Source organism: Mytilus galloprovincialis, chromosome 1 (genome assembly GCF_965363235.1).
Source record: "Mytilus galloprovincialis chromosome 1, xbMytGall1.hap1.1, whole genome shotgun sequence".
Lineage (NCBI taxonomy): Eukaryota > Metazoa > Mollusca > Bivalvia > Mytilida > Mytilidae > Mytilus > Mytilus galloprovincialis.
This window is the reverse complement of record NC_134838.1, coordinates 26,101,651-26,120,196: the sequence shown is the minus strand read 5'-3', so window position 1 is coordinate 26,120,196 and position 18,546 is coordinate 26,101,651. Positions and strand designations below refer to the sequence as shown.

Genomic DNA, 18,546 nt, shown 5'->3' with positions numbered 1-18,546 from the left:
TTTCACTTTTAATCATCCAGACGTGTGTCTTAAACTAGCTAGTTGATGACCAGGTAATTGCCAATAATTTGTTATTGCTGTATATATAGTCTAATAATAAACACCTTCATTGATTACTCGAAGCTATTTACCTTACGACACAAAAACAAGAAAAAGAAATGGTGACCTTCTGTTTTTACAGACTTTTCCGATATCAATTTCGAGTTTCTCAAGAGTTTTACCCTGTCAGTTTTAATTCTGTAAACAAAAATGTTTACTGAAACTTTTTCGATGTTGACATTTTCAAAAGTTGTAGATTTCAAATTTTAATGGGAGGGATGGAAGAGGGTCTGAAAAACAAGAGATTTCGACTCCCATCGGAAGAATCACATGTATGACATACAAAATTTAATTATTACACAATACAAACTAGACTAAGTGAAATCCCTGGCCACACTTCACTCTGAAACTGTTTTATAGCAAAGTCAATGTTGGATTTCTTTGACAGACACAAATGATGCCCCTGCAGATGCAAAGTCTTATTTAAAAATACCTGTCTAACACTTTACCTTAAATATGACAAAGGTAAATTATATTATCACCCAAAAGAGCAAATATAAATAAGAATCAAAATCCTGACCCCATGCACAAAAAATGGAAAAACCACCAACTAAGTGAACACTTCCTAGCATAAAACTGTAGGACAATTATCTGTATGCGAGCTCCCCTTATGCAAGTAACTACTACAAAAAATGATTAAGAGCAAATATTAAACAAAATCAAAACCCTGACCACATGCACACCTTCAATACATGTACAAAGACTACAAACAGACATCAGAGTGAAAACTTCCTAGAATTCAAACTGTAGGAGGAGTTAAGTGGAATAACTGTAAACCCATAATGGGAATGACATACAGAGAGACACTGACAGGGGTAAAATAATATGACGTTTCAGTTGTGGCGGCATTAAAAGAATTAATTTTTTAAGAAAAAACTGTACATTTCCAATTTTCATGATGCCAAACCTCCTATTTTTATGACAGTCTATAAAAAATTTATTGATAATGATGTAATCGAAAATTGATAATTAAATTCTCCAAACGATTAAATCATTTTTATGTGAATATTTTGCTCTAAGACGTATTATTTCTTGGTGAAAAACAAACATTTCTCATTCTTATCTAAGCCTTTACCTAAAACTGTTAGCCAGGCAGTCTGGTAATATCTACCAAGTGGAATAGAAATCAAGCAACCATACCATCCAGCATTATCTTTTGTTACATTCTTTATTGTCAGTATTTCTGGGTGACTTAAATTCACCATGGATTGCTAAAATATCAAATAAAACAGCATTAGAGGATGAGTATATAAAACATTGAAAAGCAAAATTTTCAAAAAAGTGAACTAAGACAATAAATTATAAAAAAAGTGAAAAAAAAGAAAATATTTCAATAAACTAGACAATTAGAATCACATTATTTTCTTAAGTCACTTGAGATTTGTCATGCAGTCAGTTTTTTAAATATACACATGTATATATACTATTGTATAACACTTTTTAACAGCAAGATAAACTTATCAACAGACAATAAGAAATTAAATTTAAAGAAACATTCACATCAAGATCATTCAGACACACCATATCTGTAAACATTTCATGACTCAGTGAGACATTTTTCAAGCGACATACATTTTGGTGTGAAAATCCCAATGCAACCTTCTACTTGAGGTATTAATAAGTTGAAGTTATGAAATAACTGTTTCACAAATGATATCGGATATGTTCCTTATGTTGTTACTACAATCCCCTTCCCTTTCATGAATGTGACCTACCAAATTAGACTATTTACCGGACTTGTTATTACATAAGCAACATGACGGGTGCCACATGTGGAGCAGAATCTGCTTACCATTCTGGAGCACCTGAGATGACCCCCAATTTTTGATGGGATTCGTGTTGCTTATTCTTTATTTTCCTATGTTGTGTCATGTGTTCTATTGTTTGTCTTTTTTATTTTTAGCCAGGTGCATGTTGTCAATTTATTTTAGTTGATTTATAAGTTTGACTGTTCCTCTGGTATCTTTCGTCACTCTTTTTTTGAAGTCTAGATTGACTATATAGATAAAGATAGAAAAATACTGGTCTTGGCCCGTAATTCCTAAACAGTTTGGACCATCACCACCAAAAAAAAATCTGAATCTTCCTTTTGTGGTTTTAATATAACTAAAAAGTGTGTGAAGATTTATGGAATAATCATAAATAGTTTCTGAGATACGGCACAACATGTATTTTTAATAAACATGATCACTCTAAAATAAGATAAAGAATCATAACAAAAAAGTAAACAGATCTTCAGATTAATATAACTTACCACTGAACCATGAAAATGAGGTCAAGTTCAGATGACACCTGCCAGTTGGACATGTACACCTTACAGTCCTTCCATACACCGAATATACTAGCCATATTGCTTGTAGTATCTGAGATATGGACTTGACCACCAAAACTTAACCTTGTTCACTGATCCATGAAATGAGGTCGAGGTCAAGTGAAAACTGTCTGACAGACATGAGGACCTTTCAAGGTACGCACATATCAAATATAGTTATCCTATTACTTATAATAAGAGAGAATTCAACATTACAAAAAATCTGAACTTTTTTTTCAAGTGGTCACTGAACCATGAAAATGAGGTCAAGGACATTGGACATGTGACTGACAGAAACTTCGTAACATGAGGCATCTATATACAAAGTATGAAGCATCCAGGTCTTCCACCTTCTAAAATATAAAGCTTTTAAGAAGTTAGCTAACACCGCCGCCGCCGCCGGATCACTATCCCTATGTCGAGCTTTCTGCAACAAAAGTTGCAGGCTCGACAATTAGCATCCACAGATTTTATCAAAACATTATATGATTAGGCGTTGTTAATTAAAGTCTATTTTTGCTAATGAGAGTAATATTAACACGTCGGGATAAATTGAGTTATTTTGTGTTTTAGTATAAATATCGTTGCAAAATTTTGGAAGAGCAGTCACCCTTCGGAAACCCAAACTTGCACTGATAAAGTCTATTATACTGGACCTGTAGGACTGACGATCAGTCTTCCAGTTGACTTTGTAGTGTTTGGACAAAAATGTATTTTTTGACTCCCCTTTTATTTTTGAGAATATTTTAAGATAGCAGTCAGTGTTCTGGAAGCGTAACCTCACACTACTCGTCATGCTCATGTCATTATACTAGACCTAAAAGATTGTTTTACCAGTCTACTAGTTGACTGTGCAGTGTTGAGACAAAATTTATCTCTGAATCATAATTTAATTTTAGAAAATACTTTTAAGACTTTTATATTTTGATTTTGAGATTAAGTTCATTTTATGATTTAGTAAATTTGGCATTTATTTTATATTTTACATTGTAAGGAGAAAATAGTTTTACTTTGGATTTTTTATTTTGAATTGATACTATGTACTTTAATTGGATTATTATTATTATTTGGAATTGTTTAATAATTAATTTATTATCATCATACGTCTAAATTATTATAGTAATTAAAGTATGAAAACCTAGTGATTTTTAGCCTTATGTTACAGTTCTATGTAATATAGGCATTTTCTAGTAATATTACTGTTTTATGTAATATGGAGACTATATTACACATTTCAGTAATATAACAATATTACAGGTTTTAGTAATATAAGAATTATATTACTATTTTTTGTAATATTACTTTTACTTGTAATATTATATAAACTAGAGGCTCTAAAGAGCCTGTGTCGCTCACCTTGGTCTATGTGAATATTAAACAATGGACACAGATGGATTCATGACAAAATTGTGTTTTGGTGATGGTGATGTGTTTGTAGATCTTACTTTACTAAACATTCTTGCTGCTTACAATTATCTCTATCTATAACAGTACTTTCTGTGGAAAATGTTATTGAAAATCTTCAAATTTTAAGAAAATTGTTAAAAATTGGCTATAAAGGGCAATAACTCCTTAGGGGGTCAATTGACTATTTTGGTCATCCTGACTTATTTTTAGTTCTTACTTTGCTGTACATTATTGCTGTTTACAGTTTATCTCTATCTATAATAATATTCAAGATAATAACAAAAAACAGCAAAATTTCCTCAAAATTACCAATTCAGGGACAGCAACCTAACAACCGATTATCCAATTCATCTGAAAATTCCAGGGCAGATAGATCTTGACCAGATCAACAATTTTACTTCCTGTCAGATTTGCTCTAAATGCTTTGGTTTTTGAGTTATAAGCCCAAAACTGCATTTTACCCCCATGTTCTATTTTTAGCCATGGCGGCCATCTTGGTTTGTTGGCCGAGTTACCGGACACCTTTTTTTAACTAGATACCCCAATGATGATTATGGCTAAATTTGGTTAAATTTGGCCCAGTAGTTTCAGAGGAGAAGATTTTTGTAAAAGATTACTGAGATTTACGAAAAATGGTTAAAAATTTACTATAAAGGGCAATAACTCCTAAAGAGGTCAACTGACCATTTTGGTCATTTGACTTATTTGTAGATCTTACTTTGCTGAACATTATTGCTGTTTACAGTTTATCTCTATCTATAATAATATTCAAGATAATAACCAAAAACAGCAAAATTTCCTTAAAATTACCATTTCAGGGGCAGCAACCCAACAACGAAATGTCCGATTCAACTGAAAATTTCAGGGCAGATAGATCTTGACCTGATGAACAATTTTACTGTGTGTCAGATTTGCTCTAAATGCTTTGGTTTTTGAGTTATAAGCCAAAAACTGCATTTTACCCCTATGTTCTATTTTTAGCCATGGCGGCCATCTTGGTTGGTTGGGCGGGGCACCGGACACATTTTTTAAACTAGATACCCCAATGATGATTATGGCCAAGTTTGGTTAAATTTGACCCAGTAGTTTCAGAGGAGAAGATTTTTCTAAAAGATTACTAAGATTTACGAAAAATGGTTAAAAATTGACTATAAAGGGCAATAACTCCTAAAGTGGTCAACTGACCATTTTGATCATGTAGACTTATTTGTAGATCTTACTTTGCTGAACATTATTGCTGTTTACAGTTTATCTCTATCTATAATAATATTCAAGATAATAACCAAAAACAGCAAAATTTCCTTAAAATTACCATTTCAGGGGCAGCAACCCAACAACGAAATGTCCGATTCAACTGAAAATTTCAGGGCAGATAGATCTTGACCTGTTGAACAATATTACCCCATGTCAGATTTGCTCTAAATGCTTTGGTTTTTGAGTTATAAGCCAAAAACTGCATTTTACCCCTATGTTCTATTTTTAGCCATGGCGGCCATCTTGGTTGGTTGGCCGGGTCACCGGACACATTTTTTAAACTAGATACCCCAATGATGATTGTGGCCAAGTTTGGTTAAATTTGGCCCAGTAGTTTCAGAGGAGAAGATTTTTGTAAAAGTTAACGCAGGACGACGACGCCGGACGACGACGACGACGACGGACGACGACGGACGCCGGACGCCAAGTGATGAGAAAAGCTCACTTGGCCCTTTGGGCCAGGTGAGCTAAAAAGTAATATTACAGTTTTCAGTAATTGCCTGGACTGTGATAACAGCAAAATAAAATTTCATGTAGACAAGAAAAGATACCAAAGAAGACATCATAAGTCTTAGCTTGTGTCTCATTCCCTTTGATGATTACAAATAAAATATGTTTATATTAAGGGGGCTCTCCAGTATAAATCTTTTTTTTCTTTCTAATATATGATTTCTTTATATTTTTCTATAAACATGATAAATGAACTTTATTATATACTTAATAGAACAAGAGGCTCTCAAGAGCCTGAATCGCTCACCTGGTAAATAATGCCTTATTGAACATATTGAACCATGCCAGGCAAACATGTACAGCTAACAATTCTTCAATATTAGAAATACAAGTTCTACCATGTTTACACGTTTCCTTCTAATATAATATGCATACAAGAAGAGCGGCAGGACGTTATTTTTATTACATTATAGTTACAATAAAAGAATTTTAACAATAAAATTGTTATTGTTACATTATTAAATTGTTATTCTTTCGAATTTCTTCATTCATGATTTGAATTTATTCCACTGCTGAGAAGGGGCAAGGGGCTCCAATAACAGCAAAACAGTTAAATGATTTCATTAATAACAGTTAGGCATGGACCATTTAACTTGTAGGGGGACATGGGTTTTTTTCTGGTCAGAATATTTTCTATTTTTTGGAAGTAGCACAACAAATTATTTTTTTTGCAAATTGCAAATTGAAAATTTCAGGACAGGTAGACCTTGACCTAATAAATATTTTAACTTCTAGTCTTATTTGCTCTAAATGCTGGAGTTTTTTAGATATAAGCCAAAAACTGCATTTTACCCTGTGTTCTATTTTTAGCCATGACGGCCATGTTTTTAGACAAAATAGAAAATAAAACACAAACTTTATTTTATACACCCTACTGATCATTCAGTTGAAGTTTGGTTGAATTTGGTTGAGTAGTTTTAGAGGAGAAGATTTTTTAAAGTTAGCAAATATGATGAACAAATTGTGAAAAAATTGTCATTAAAGGACAATAACCCCTTAAGGGGTCAATTGACAATTTTGGTCATATTTAACTTATTTGTAGATCTTACTTTGCTGATCATTTTTGCTGTTTACAGTTTATCTTTATCTATAATGATATTCAAGATAATGACCAAAAACTGCAAAATTTCCTTAAAATTACCAATTAAGTGGCAGCAACCCAACAATGGTTAGTTTGATTCGTCTGAAAATTTCAGGGCTGATAGATCTTGACCTAATGAACATTTTTACCCCGTGTCAGATTTGCTCTAAATGCTTTCGTTTTTGAGATATAAGCCAAAAACTGCATTTGACCCCTATGTTCTATTTAAAGTAAGGGCGGCCATGTTTTTTGACGGATCAAAAATCGAAGCACACATTTTGTGCAGGATAATCTAAGGAACTATCATGTTTCATCCAAATCCATTCAGTAGTTTCAGAGGAGAAGATGTTTGAAAAATTGTTAACGACGACAGACGACGACGACGGACGCCAAGTGATGAGAAAAGCTCACATGGCCTTTTAGGCCAGGTGAGCTAAAAATGAAATAAAAAAATTGGGTCACCGTTCATTTACGCTAACAATCTGCCTCTGAAAGAAGCATAATTTTTTGTTAATGTCCTTATTTACTGTTGAACTAATAGGAGAACCAGATGCTCCGCAGGGCGTAGCTTTATACGACCGCAGAGGTTGAACCCTGAACGGTTGGGGCAAGTATGGACACAACATTCAAGTTGGATTCAGCTCTAAATTTGGATTGTGATTAAATAGTTGACACAGCATAGGTTTCTGACACAGAATGAATGTGTTCTAATGAACTTAAAATTTTTGTTTTCTCTTAGAGCAATTCACTATGCTGTTGAGTATTAATCCTCTCAAAAAAATGTTTGAAGAAATTTTCTTTTTTATTTATGAAATTTCAAATGAGAAAAATTGAACCCAATTTTTTTTAATCACATCCCCCTTTCCCTTATTCCAAAACTAATCTCAATTAAAATTTCTAATGGAGTTTGCAACAATAACTACTCATTTAAATACATCATAAAATATTAAGATGTAAAAAAACTGCTTGTTATCACTGAATGGTAAAGATTATTTTAATTTATCAGTTGGTAGTAAAAAGTGAATATACATTGTATATTGTATGTAACAAAGATTTAAGTTGATTCTGGACAAAGAAAGATAACTCCAATTAAAACAAAATCTTGCTATTGCACAATATTTTGCAATTAGATATTTCTTGCTTACTATTCTGGACAAAGAAAGATAACTCTAATTAAAAAAAAATTTGCTATTTCACAATATTGTGCAATTAGATATTTCTTGCCATTGCGCAATACTGTGCAATTGAAAAGACTTGCTATTGCACAATACTTAATATAATAATTTTAGATCCTGATTTGGACCAACTTGAAAACTGGGCCCATAATAAAAAATCTAAGTACATTTTTGGATTCAGCATATCAAAGAACCCCAAGATTTCAATTTTTGTTAAAATCAGACTAAGTTTAATTTTGGACCCTTTGGACTTTAGTGTAGACCAATTTGAAAACAGGACCAACCAGATGCTCCGCAGGGCGTAGCTTTATACGACCGCAGAGGTTGAACCCTGAACGGTTAGGGCAAGTATGGACACAACATTCAAGCTGGATTCAGCTCTAAATTTGGATTGTGATTAAATAGTTGACACAGCATAGGTTTCTGACACAGAATGAATGAGCAATTCACTATGCTGTTGAATATTAATCCTCTCAAAAAAATGTTTGAAGAAATTTTCTTTTTTATTTATGAAATTTCAAATGAGAAAAATTGAACCCAATTTTTTTAATCACATCCCCCTTTCCCTTATTCCAAAACTAATCTCAATTAAAATTTCTAATGGAGTTTGCAACAATAACTACTCATTTAAATACATCATAAAATATTAAGATGTAAAAAAACTGCTTGTTATCACTGAATGGTAAAGATTATTTTAATTTATCAGTTGGTAGTAAAAAGTGAATATACATTGTATATTGTATATAACAAAGATTTAAGTTGATTCTGGACAAAGAAAGATAACTCCAATTAAAAAAAAATCTTGCTATTGCACAATATTTTGCAATTAGATATTTCTTGCTTACTATTCTGGAAAAAGAAAGATAACTCTAATTAAAAAAAATTTTGATATTTCACAATATTGTGCAATTAGATATTTCTTGCCATTGCGCAATACTGTGCAATTGAAAAGACTTGCTATTGCACAATACTTAATATAATAATTTTAGATCCTGATTTGGACCAACTTGAAAACTGGGCCCATAATAAAAAATCTAAGTACATTTTTGGATTCAGCATATCAAAGAACTTCAAGATTTCAATTTTTGTTAAAATCAGACTAAGTTTAATTTTGGACCCTTTGGACCTTAATGTAGACCAATTTGAAAACGGGACCAAAAGTTAAGAATCTACATACACAGTCATGACAGTTAGATTCAGCATATCAAAGAACCCCAATTATTCAATTTTGATGAAATCAAACAAAAGTTTAATTTTGGACCCTTTGGGCCCCTTATTATGTTGGGACCAAAACTCCCAAAATCAAACCCAACCTTTCTTTTATGGTCATAAACCTTGTGTTTAAATTTCATAGATTTCTATTTACTTATACTAACGTTATGGTGCGAAAACCAAGAAAAATGCTTATTTGGGTCCCTTTTTGGCCCCTAATTCCTAAACTGTTGGGACCTAAACTCCCAAAATCAATACCAACCTTCCTTTTGTAGTCATTAAGATTGTGTTTAAATTTCATTGATTTCTATTTACTTAAACTAATGTTATTGTGCGAAAACCAAGAATAATGCTTATTTGGGCCCTTTTTTGGCCCCTAATTCCTAAACTGTTGAGACCAAAACTCCCAAAATCAATCCCAACCGTTCTTTTGTGGTCATAAACCTTGTGTCAAAATTTCATAGATTTCTATTAACTTAAACTAAAGTTATAGTGCGAAAACCAAGAAAATGCTTATTTGGGCCCTTTTTGGCCCCTAATTCCTAAAATGTTGGGACCAAAACTCCCAAAATCAATACCAACCTTCCTTTTGTGGTCATAAACCTTGTGTTAAAATTTCATAGATTTCCATTCACTTTTACTAAAGTTAGAGTGCGAAAACTAAAAGTATTCGGACGCCGGACGACGACGACGACGACGACGACGACGACGACGCCGACGCCAACGTGATAGCAATATACGACGAAAATTTTTTCAAAATTTGCGGTCGTATAAAAAGAAGTAATATCGAAATAAAAAAAGAACTAAATTACAGAAATCGCTTAAATTTTACAAGTATTTAGTTCATGTACAGCTTTTTGAAAACAATAATAAAAAATATAGGTCATCGATGATTTAAAAAAGATATTTCAACTTTAATGCCAAAAAAATGTATTTTTGCATCAAAGGGAGATAATTTGGAGCTTTTTCAATGCTATAAACATATTAAAAGTCACCTGGGGGCAAACAAAATTGATTTTTTTAGTTGATTTTTGTACCATATCATAAAGCAATAACTAATAGTGTGATGAATAAAATTTGTAATGAAAAAATTCGTAAGGGTTCCGCGGAACCCAGTGTCTCACCTACTTTTGCTGTAAATCGCAGGCTGAACAAAAAAAAGGAAAACAAGAGGCTGTCACAACGACAGCAAACCGGATTTATTAACATTTATTTGTGTCCTAGCAATATCACAAGAACCATTACTGATGAATGGTGAAAGGGAAAATCGTCAATATCAAATTTGACCTCCATTTTGTCATCAGTATCAACATATTAAAATTAGAAAAGCTTAGATTGAATGGTTCATGAGTAAATGCAATAAAGTGAATGGAAACGCCATTTTACGATCTTTCAAGAACCATAACTCCTGAACGGTAAAAGTCAAAATCGTCATTATTGAACATGTTGAACTTGACCTTTATTTTGTCATCAGTAACAACATATAAAAATTTCAAAAGCTTTGGTTGAATGGTTCATGAGAAAATGCACGGACATGACTGGAAACACCATTTTTCAATCTTTCAAGAACCATAACTCCTGAACGGTAAAAGTCAAAATCGTCATTTTGAACTTGACCTCCATTTTGTCATCAGTAACAACATATTAAAATTTGGGAAGCTTTGGTAGAACAGTTCATGTGTAAATACACGGACACGACTGGAAACTCCATTTTTCAGTCTTTCAAGAACCATAACTCCTGAACAGTAAAAGTCAAAATCGTCATTATTGAACTTGACCTCCATTTTGTCATCAGTAACAACATATTAAAATTTGAAAAGCTTTGGTAGAACAGTTCATGCGTAAATGCACGGACACGACTGGAAAAACCATTTTTCAATCTTTCAATAACCATAACTCCTGAACGGTAAAAGTCAAAATCGCCATTATTGAACTTGACCTTCATTTAGTTGTCAGTAACAACATATTAAAATTTTAAAAGCTTTAGTTGAACGGTTCATGAGTTAATGCACGGACAACATTTGATTGACGCCCGAAAAATACCGAAAAAATGAATTTAATTTTTTACAAAATTAAGTTCTGGATACTATCTTATGATCATAAACAAGCTTCTGTCCAAGTTTGGTACAAACCCAGGATAGTTTAAGAAAGTTAAAGTTAAAAAACTACCTTGATCAAAAACTTTAACCTGAACTTTGCTCTATCATTTTCTATGTTCAGTGGACCATGAAACTTGGGTCAAAACTATAATTTGGCATTAAAATTATAAAGATCATATCATGGGGAACATGTGTACTAAGCTGAATGGACTTCAAATTCTTCAAAAACTACCTTGACCAAAAACTTAAACCTGAAGCGAACGGACACACAGATGGACGAACTAACGAACGAACGAACGGAGGCACAGACCAGAAAACATAATGCCTCTCTACTATCGTAGGTGGGGCAATCGTAGGTGGGGCATAAAAATGAAATCACATTTAAACTTTTTTTTTACACCAGAAATCAGGGACGTTCTCTGAAAGCAGGAAATATATTTCCTGACTTGTGCTCAACCTGTTCAGACGTCTCAGACTATTTTTACTCAAAAGATTTTATCCTTTAAACAGGAACAGAGGTTAAAGACAAATCCAATCAAGGTGCACTCAGTGGGTTGAAAGATGCTTCAGATTTAAGATCACCCTTGCACACAACACAAATCATGTGGCAAAGCATTATGTTTGTTTTTCTTGATTCCAAATCATATAGAAGCTTCAAAGCAAAAAAGCTTTGATTTAAAACGTTTGATGACTGCAGCATCAGAAAGGTATAAAAAAAAAAACCAACGCATCGGAAAGATATCACTAAAAACCAACATAGAAAAAAAAAATTTGGACAAGAATGGCCAATAAAATTTTTCGTGTTGCAGTGATTTTACAGGGTTAGTCGTGGAAAGGGAAACAAACAATAATTAATTTTTGGCCTACATAGCTAGTTGACACACAATGAATGTTGTGTTAGAACTTAAAAAAATTAAATTGGACATTTACCTGCTATGGTCCAATATACAAAATCTAAATACATGATTTGATTCAGCATATTTTAAAAAGAACCCCAACAATTCAATTTTTGATGAAATCAAAGAAAGTTCAATTTTGGAACCTCTAGAACTCAATGTGGACCAATTTGATAAAGGGGCCCAGACATCACAAATCTAAATAAACGATTAGAATCGGCATATCAAAGAACCCCAATAATTCAATTTTTGATGAAATCAAACAAAGTTTAATTTTGGACCCTTTTGACCCCTCATTCCTAAACTGTTGGAACCAAAACTCTAAAAACCAATCCCAATCTTCCTTTTGTGGTCATAGATTTCTATTTACTTATACATACTAAAGTTATTATCCTAAAATCATTGGTCTTGGATGACGCTCAACAAGGCAGATGACAACAACGTATAACAAATATCAACTAAATTTTTTTTAATTATTTTTGCGGTTGTATCAAACGGACATATAAACCCATAACGTTAAAAGTGAATGTACCCAAATTCATGCTTCATTAAAAATTTGTGTGAATAAGCATTGTGTATACATTTTTTATATTATTTGGTTGATGCAAACTTCAGTTAGAGAATGGAAACAGAAAATTCAGCATTGTTTCCATAATTGTAAAGAAATATTTAACTTAAATGGAAATTAAGACCTCATTTAACACAAAATTAAAAATAAAAGGTTGAAAAATAAAAGGCAAAGCTACAATATTTACAAACCTTTCGGCTCACTAATGCCATGAATTGATAGCCATACCACAGTGGTAACATCCTGTGTTATCTGATCTAGAAAAGAAAAAAAATACAAAAATAAATATGTAGTAAATATATATACTGTCTTAAGTGTTGAGGTACAATATCCAATAAAGAAAAATAAATCTAACATTAAGACGAAGTTGCAAGTGTTGAATTAATATTTCTGAATGCAGTTGTTTGCCAGCCCAGAATTGCATCAATTGAGGGCAGTATGTTTATTATACTAAGTGCTTGCAGAAACTAATCCTAACTACATAAGCCAAGGTTGTTTATAATTATTAGGATTTTAAATAGCATGAAACATAACCAGTGCTTAACAATTGTAAAGTATTGTGTAACTTATATTCAGAACTGTTAACGTTGGATTATGTTGCTTGATGAATTTGGTGATTAGATTTTGTCAGTTGTCATGGTTGTTGTAGGATTTTTCTTGGATTTCAGTATTTCTGTTATTCTACTTTTTTTGTTATGTATAACAGCACTTACAAAAAGATTTTAATCATTTTAATTAGCCAAACATCATGTAGTCGCCAGAAATATGGTCATTGTATCGAAGCACATGTGAATGGTTCCAGTATGAAAAGAAGATAATTACACTTTTGCGAGATATGAACAAAGAAATGTTTAGCAACATTTTGAAAGCATATATTTCATGCTATTATCATTGCATGAAGTTTTAGAAGAACAATAATGTATACAAAATCATACATGTACATGTATTATTGGGGAAAAAAATGAAAAGCAAAGGAAGGGTGCTTTGGCTGTTGTCTTTCATCCTAAGGTCATGGTCAAATGGTGAGTACCCTGATTTAACATAAGTGAATTTCTTTGTTAGTGTGAGTAACCCTGCAAAGACGCCATTGGCATTGCAACAATTAATAAAAGTATATTTCAGGTGTAAGTAGGATGACAAAAGTATCTCTCATATTTGGAACTTGTAGCTTAACAGTGGAAAAGGTGTTTTCTAGAATTGATGCCACAGTAAACCAATCTTATTTCTCGGATTTAAACAAATGAGTAAAGGTTCTGTGCTACAAGAAAAAAAAGTATCATAAGTATAATGTGTACATACATTTTGAAGTTATTTTGCATTTTTTACAAAAAATATTTACATGGTAATAATGAGAAGTTCTGTTAATATTCACATGCAAATTTCAAAAACGCACACATGACATAGAGGGAATAAAAAGCCATATCTAGTTGTTACAATGGTCAACAAATATGGTCATAATTTAACTTAGGACTCAATAAAAACCAACGCATCCCAGCTGGAGAAAACTCTGCAAATTTTGTTTGTTTTTGGATTTGCAAATTTTAAATTCTTCTTCTTGTCTTTATCATGTTTATGTGTTTACAGATTTTTTTACATCATTTATTAATCTCCCACATTCATGACATTTGAATCAAATGATTGATGATTTGAAACAATCACATGGTCACAGTGTGCCCACATATAACGCATCCAAAGACGATTGTGTAAGATTTATTTTAATTCATTCAGAAGTTATATTATAACTTGCTTATTTATAAAAATCTGACATTTTTTTTTTTAATGTTGCAATGTATTGTAATGAAAGAAAAAACAGTGTATCGTAATTTTCTGTCGATAAACACATCTACATATTTTGTTCTTGTTATCTACAGAGTTTTATAAAATTCTGTTGAGTGGTTTCAGAGGAGTTGGGATGACTAGAACAGGACTGATGGACAAAGTCAAAAACATTATACCCTACAGAACTTTGATCCATGGGTTATAATTAATGTACATGAAATAAAAATCTCAGACATAAGAGATTTTATTTTACTTACACACAATTTTCCATTAGGATCCCCCATGATGCAAACTGTCACATGTCAGTTCTTACCATGCTGACCAAACCAATCACTCTGTTTTTCTCGATACTGTGACAAAAAAGAAAGATACATGTATAACAAAGGTATATGTTCCATACTCCAAGGTATATCTAAAAGTAAATGTCCATAAAAACTGTCAATACAAAATCCCACTATCATATCACTATTAGGTAAAAATACCATTTTTTTTTTTAATCATTGTTAATGTTCCATTTTCTGTTCATCGTTCCAGAGTTTTATTTTTTTTACACTATCTACATGTATAGTATATAAATACAAATGGTGTTGTGATGTAAACAAATGACACCATAATGACATTTATGTGGTGAAAACAGATACTTTTGCAGTATAAGCTATTTATTTGTCTAGCAAATATGAATAATTGCATACAATTCACATTTTGTATCATAATCCTTCATGCTTAACAAATAAATTATATACATGTACATGTAATCTGGCATATTTGACTGTAAACACTGAATTTGACTGAGAATGTGTATGTATGCATTGAAAGAAGTGAGCTCCTTCTTTATACGACCGCAGAGGTTGAACCCTGAACGGTTGGGGCAAGTATGGACACAACATTCAAGCTGGATTCAGCTCTAAATTTGGATTGTGATTAAATAGTTGACACATCATAGGTTTCTGACACAGAATGAATGTGTTCTAATGAACTTAAAATTTTTGTTTTCTCTTAGAGCAATTCACTATGCTGTTGAATATTAAACCTCTCAAAAAAATGTTTGAAGAAATTTTCTTTTTTATTTATGAAATTTCAAATGAGAAAAATTGAACCCAATTTTTTTAATCACATCCCCCTTTCCCTTATTCCAAAACTAATCTCAATTAAAATTTCTAATGGAGTTTGCAACAATAACTACTCATTTAAATACATCATAAAATATTAAGATGTAAAAAAACTGCTTGTTATCACTGAATGGTAAAGATTATTTTAATTTATCAGTTGGTAGTAAAAAGTGAATATACATTGTATATTGTATATAACAAAGATTTAAGTTGATTCTGGACAAAGAAAGATAACTCCAATTAAAAAAAAATCTTGCTATTGCACAATATTTTGCAATTAGATATTTCTTGCTTACTATTCTGGACAAAGAAAGACAACTCTAATCAAAAAAAAATTTGCTATTTCACAATATTGTGCAATTAGATATTTCTTGCCATTGCGCAATACTGTGCAATTGAAAAGACTTGCTATTGCACAATACTTAATATAATAATTTTAGATCCTGATTTGGACCAACTTGAAAACTGGGCCCATAATAAAAAATCTAAGTACATTTTTGGATTCAGCATATCAAAGAACCCCAAGATTTCAATTTTTGTTAAAATCAGACTAAGTTTAATTTTGGACCCTTTGGACTTTAGTGCAGACCAATTTGAAAACAGGACCAAAAATGAAGAATCTACATACACAGTTAGATTTGGTATATCAAAGAACCCCATTTATTCAATTTTTGATGAAATCAAACAAAGTTTAATTTTGGACCCCGATTTGGACCAACTTGAAAACTGGGCCAATAATCAAGAATCTAAGTACATTTTTAGATTCAGCATATCAAAGAACCTAACTGATTCATTTTTTGTCAAAATCAAACTAAGTTTAATTTTGGACCCTTTGGACCTTAATGTAGACCAATTTGAAAACGGGACCAAAAGTTAAGAATCTACATACACAGTCATGACAGTTAGATTCGGCATATCAAAGAACCCCAATTATTCAATTTTGATGAAATCAAACAAAGTTTAATTTTGGACCCTTTGGGCCCCTTATTCTGTTGGGACCAAAACTCCCAAAATCAATACCAACTTCCTTTTATGGTCATAAACCTTGTGTTTAAATTTCATAGATTTCTATTTACTTATACTAACGTTATGGTGCGAAAACCAAGAAAAATGCTTATTTGGGTCCCTTTTTGGCCCCTAATTCCTAAACTGTTGGGACCTAAACTCCCAAAATCAATACCAACCTTCCTTTTGTAGTCATTAACATTGTGTTTAAATTTCATTGATTTCTATTTACTTAAACTAAAGTTATTGTGCGAAAACCAAGAATAATGCTTATTTGGGCCCTTTTTTGGCCCCTAATTCCTAAACTGTTGAAACCAAAACTCCCAAAATCAATCCCAACCGTTTTTTTGTGGTCATAAATCTTGTGTCAAAATTTCATAGATTTCTATTAACTTAAACTAAAGTTATAGTGCGAAAACCAAGAAAATGCTTATTTGGGCCCTTTTTGGCCCCTAATTCCTAAAATGTTGGGACCAAAACTCCCAAAATCAATACCAACCTTCCTTTTGTGGTCATAAACCTTGTGTTAAAATTTCATAGATTTCCATTCACTTTTACTAAAGTTAGAGTGCGAAAACTAAAAGTATTCGGACGACGACGACGACGACGACGCCAACGTGATAGCAATATATGACGAAAAATTTTTCAAATTTTGCGGTCGTATAAAAATCTAAATTTTATGCATTTGAATAGTTATATACCTTTTATGGCAGGAATTTCATTGCAAACTCCATGATTATTAAAATCTGCTGAGGCTTGAGGTCCTTTAGGATATCCAGTTGTGATTGGTCTTAGTTGATTGTTCAGACTATATGTCTCTTCCAGACATGCATCTGATCCATGGTTTGATACAGTTAATTTTCTCTCCTGAATCTTCACAGAACTGAGCACACTGTAACATTTTCAACATCTCGAATCAGCTGACACTGCTCATGATCACATGCTGAGTATAATTCTAGCCTTTTTGGGTAACTGAGAAGTCAAGTAATGCAATGGTCTGCACGTCTACTCTGAGATGCACAATGTACATGACGTAGTTTAAAATCAATTTTAAGGCACTGCTTTGCTGCAGAAAGCTTATTATTACAAAACTTGGGCTGTTCATTTGACATACATGTGGATCCCTTATTATGAAGCTCTTCAATCATCTCTTCAAGTCGTGTAAATGTGTCATTTTCATCTGTTGCAATATTGTCTAGACCTTGTAAACTTGTTCTTTTTGAAGCTGCATATGTTTGTAAGATTCTATACAAGGATGATTTTCTTAATGGAGTAAAGTCAGTATTTTCACAATAAGAAAGATATATATCATATATATATTAACCATCTGTGAAAGACATACTGTTCTGACTACATCTGGAATACTTAGACTTTTGCCACAGAGTCCAATTTCATATCTGGTGTTTCATACATTTAACTAACTGATTGAACAAAACAGGAGTCAGTTAAGAATGCCATAGAATGTTTTAATTTGACAGTGTTCATCCTTTTTCTGGGGTATTTTTCTTTGACCATGTCAACTAATCCTGTGGTTTCAATATCTAATATTTAGACTGATAATACATGTAGCTTGAAATGTTAGGTATGTATCTGTTTATATCTGACTTTGTGTATTTTTTGGACAGAACAGCCAGCAGTTGCTACTTTAATACATTGTTTTCAGTCTGTATGTTCATCTTAAATAATGTTAATATAAATCCTTCAGGTAATGAAGTTGTAATTCCAGAAGATAGTTTTGCTTTCTTTTAAATTCATCAGACTGGCCAGGTGCAATTCAAATATGTGTGATACAACTTCCTCAGTTTTTTTCGTGTATAGTATCTTTTGGTGCAGTCTGATGTACTATTCCAAGTTGTTTTAGTTGCAATTTTAAGGAACTCACAGTATTATTTGAGATCAGTGTCAAACAGTTATTAACATTACCAAGTTGATGATCAGTACATGTACTTCCCTGTGCCACAAAAATTCTGACGTCTGACTCCAATTTGATATCTGTGAATCTGTAATAGATCCCTGAAATAAAAGAATACAATTAACAGAT

The 18,546-nt window shown here is 32.2% G+C and overlaps 1 protein-coding gene across 4 annotated transcripts in view; it reads right to left on the bottom strand.

Annotated features, from left to right (window-relative positions):
- The window catches only part of LOC143070784 (fibroblast growth factor receptor 2-like), a 55,342-nt gene that overhangs the window by 16,784 nt on the left and 20,012 nt on the right, over window positions 1–18,546 (bottom strand). For 2 of the 4 annotated variants that reach the window (XM_076244929.1, XM_076244933.1), the window contains exons 4-7: window positions 17,207–18,518; window positions 14,649–14,741; window positions 12,804–12,869; window positions 1,175–1,310 (exon numbers count right to left, since the gene is read on the bottom strand). In XM_076244929.1, coding sequence (XP_076101044.1) covers window positions 1,175–1,310; window positions 12,804–12,854 — 187 coding nt within the window. In that variant the 5' untranslated portion in view covers window positions 12,855–12,869; window positions 14,649–14,741; window positions 17,207–18,518. Of the gene's footprint in view, window positions 1–1,174; window positions 1,311–2,353; window positions 7,198–12,803; window positions 12,870–14,648; window positions 14,742–17,206; window positions 18,519–18,546 lie in introns of those variants that run through there. The other 2 variants (XM_076244940.1, XM_076244946.1) reach the window with 2 other exon arrangements.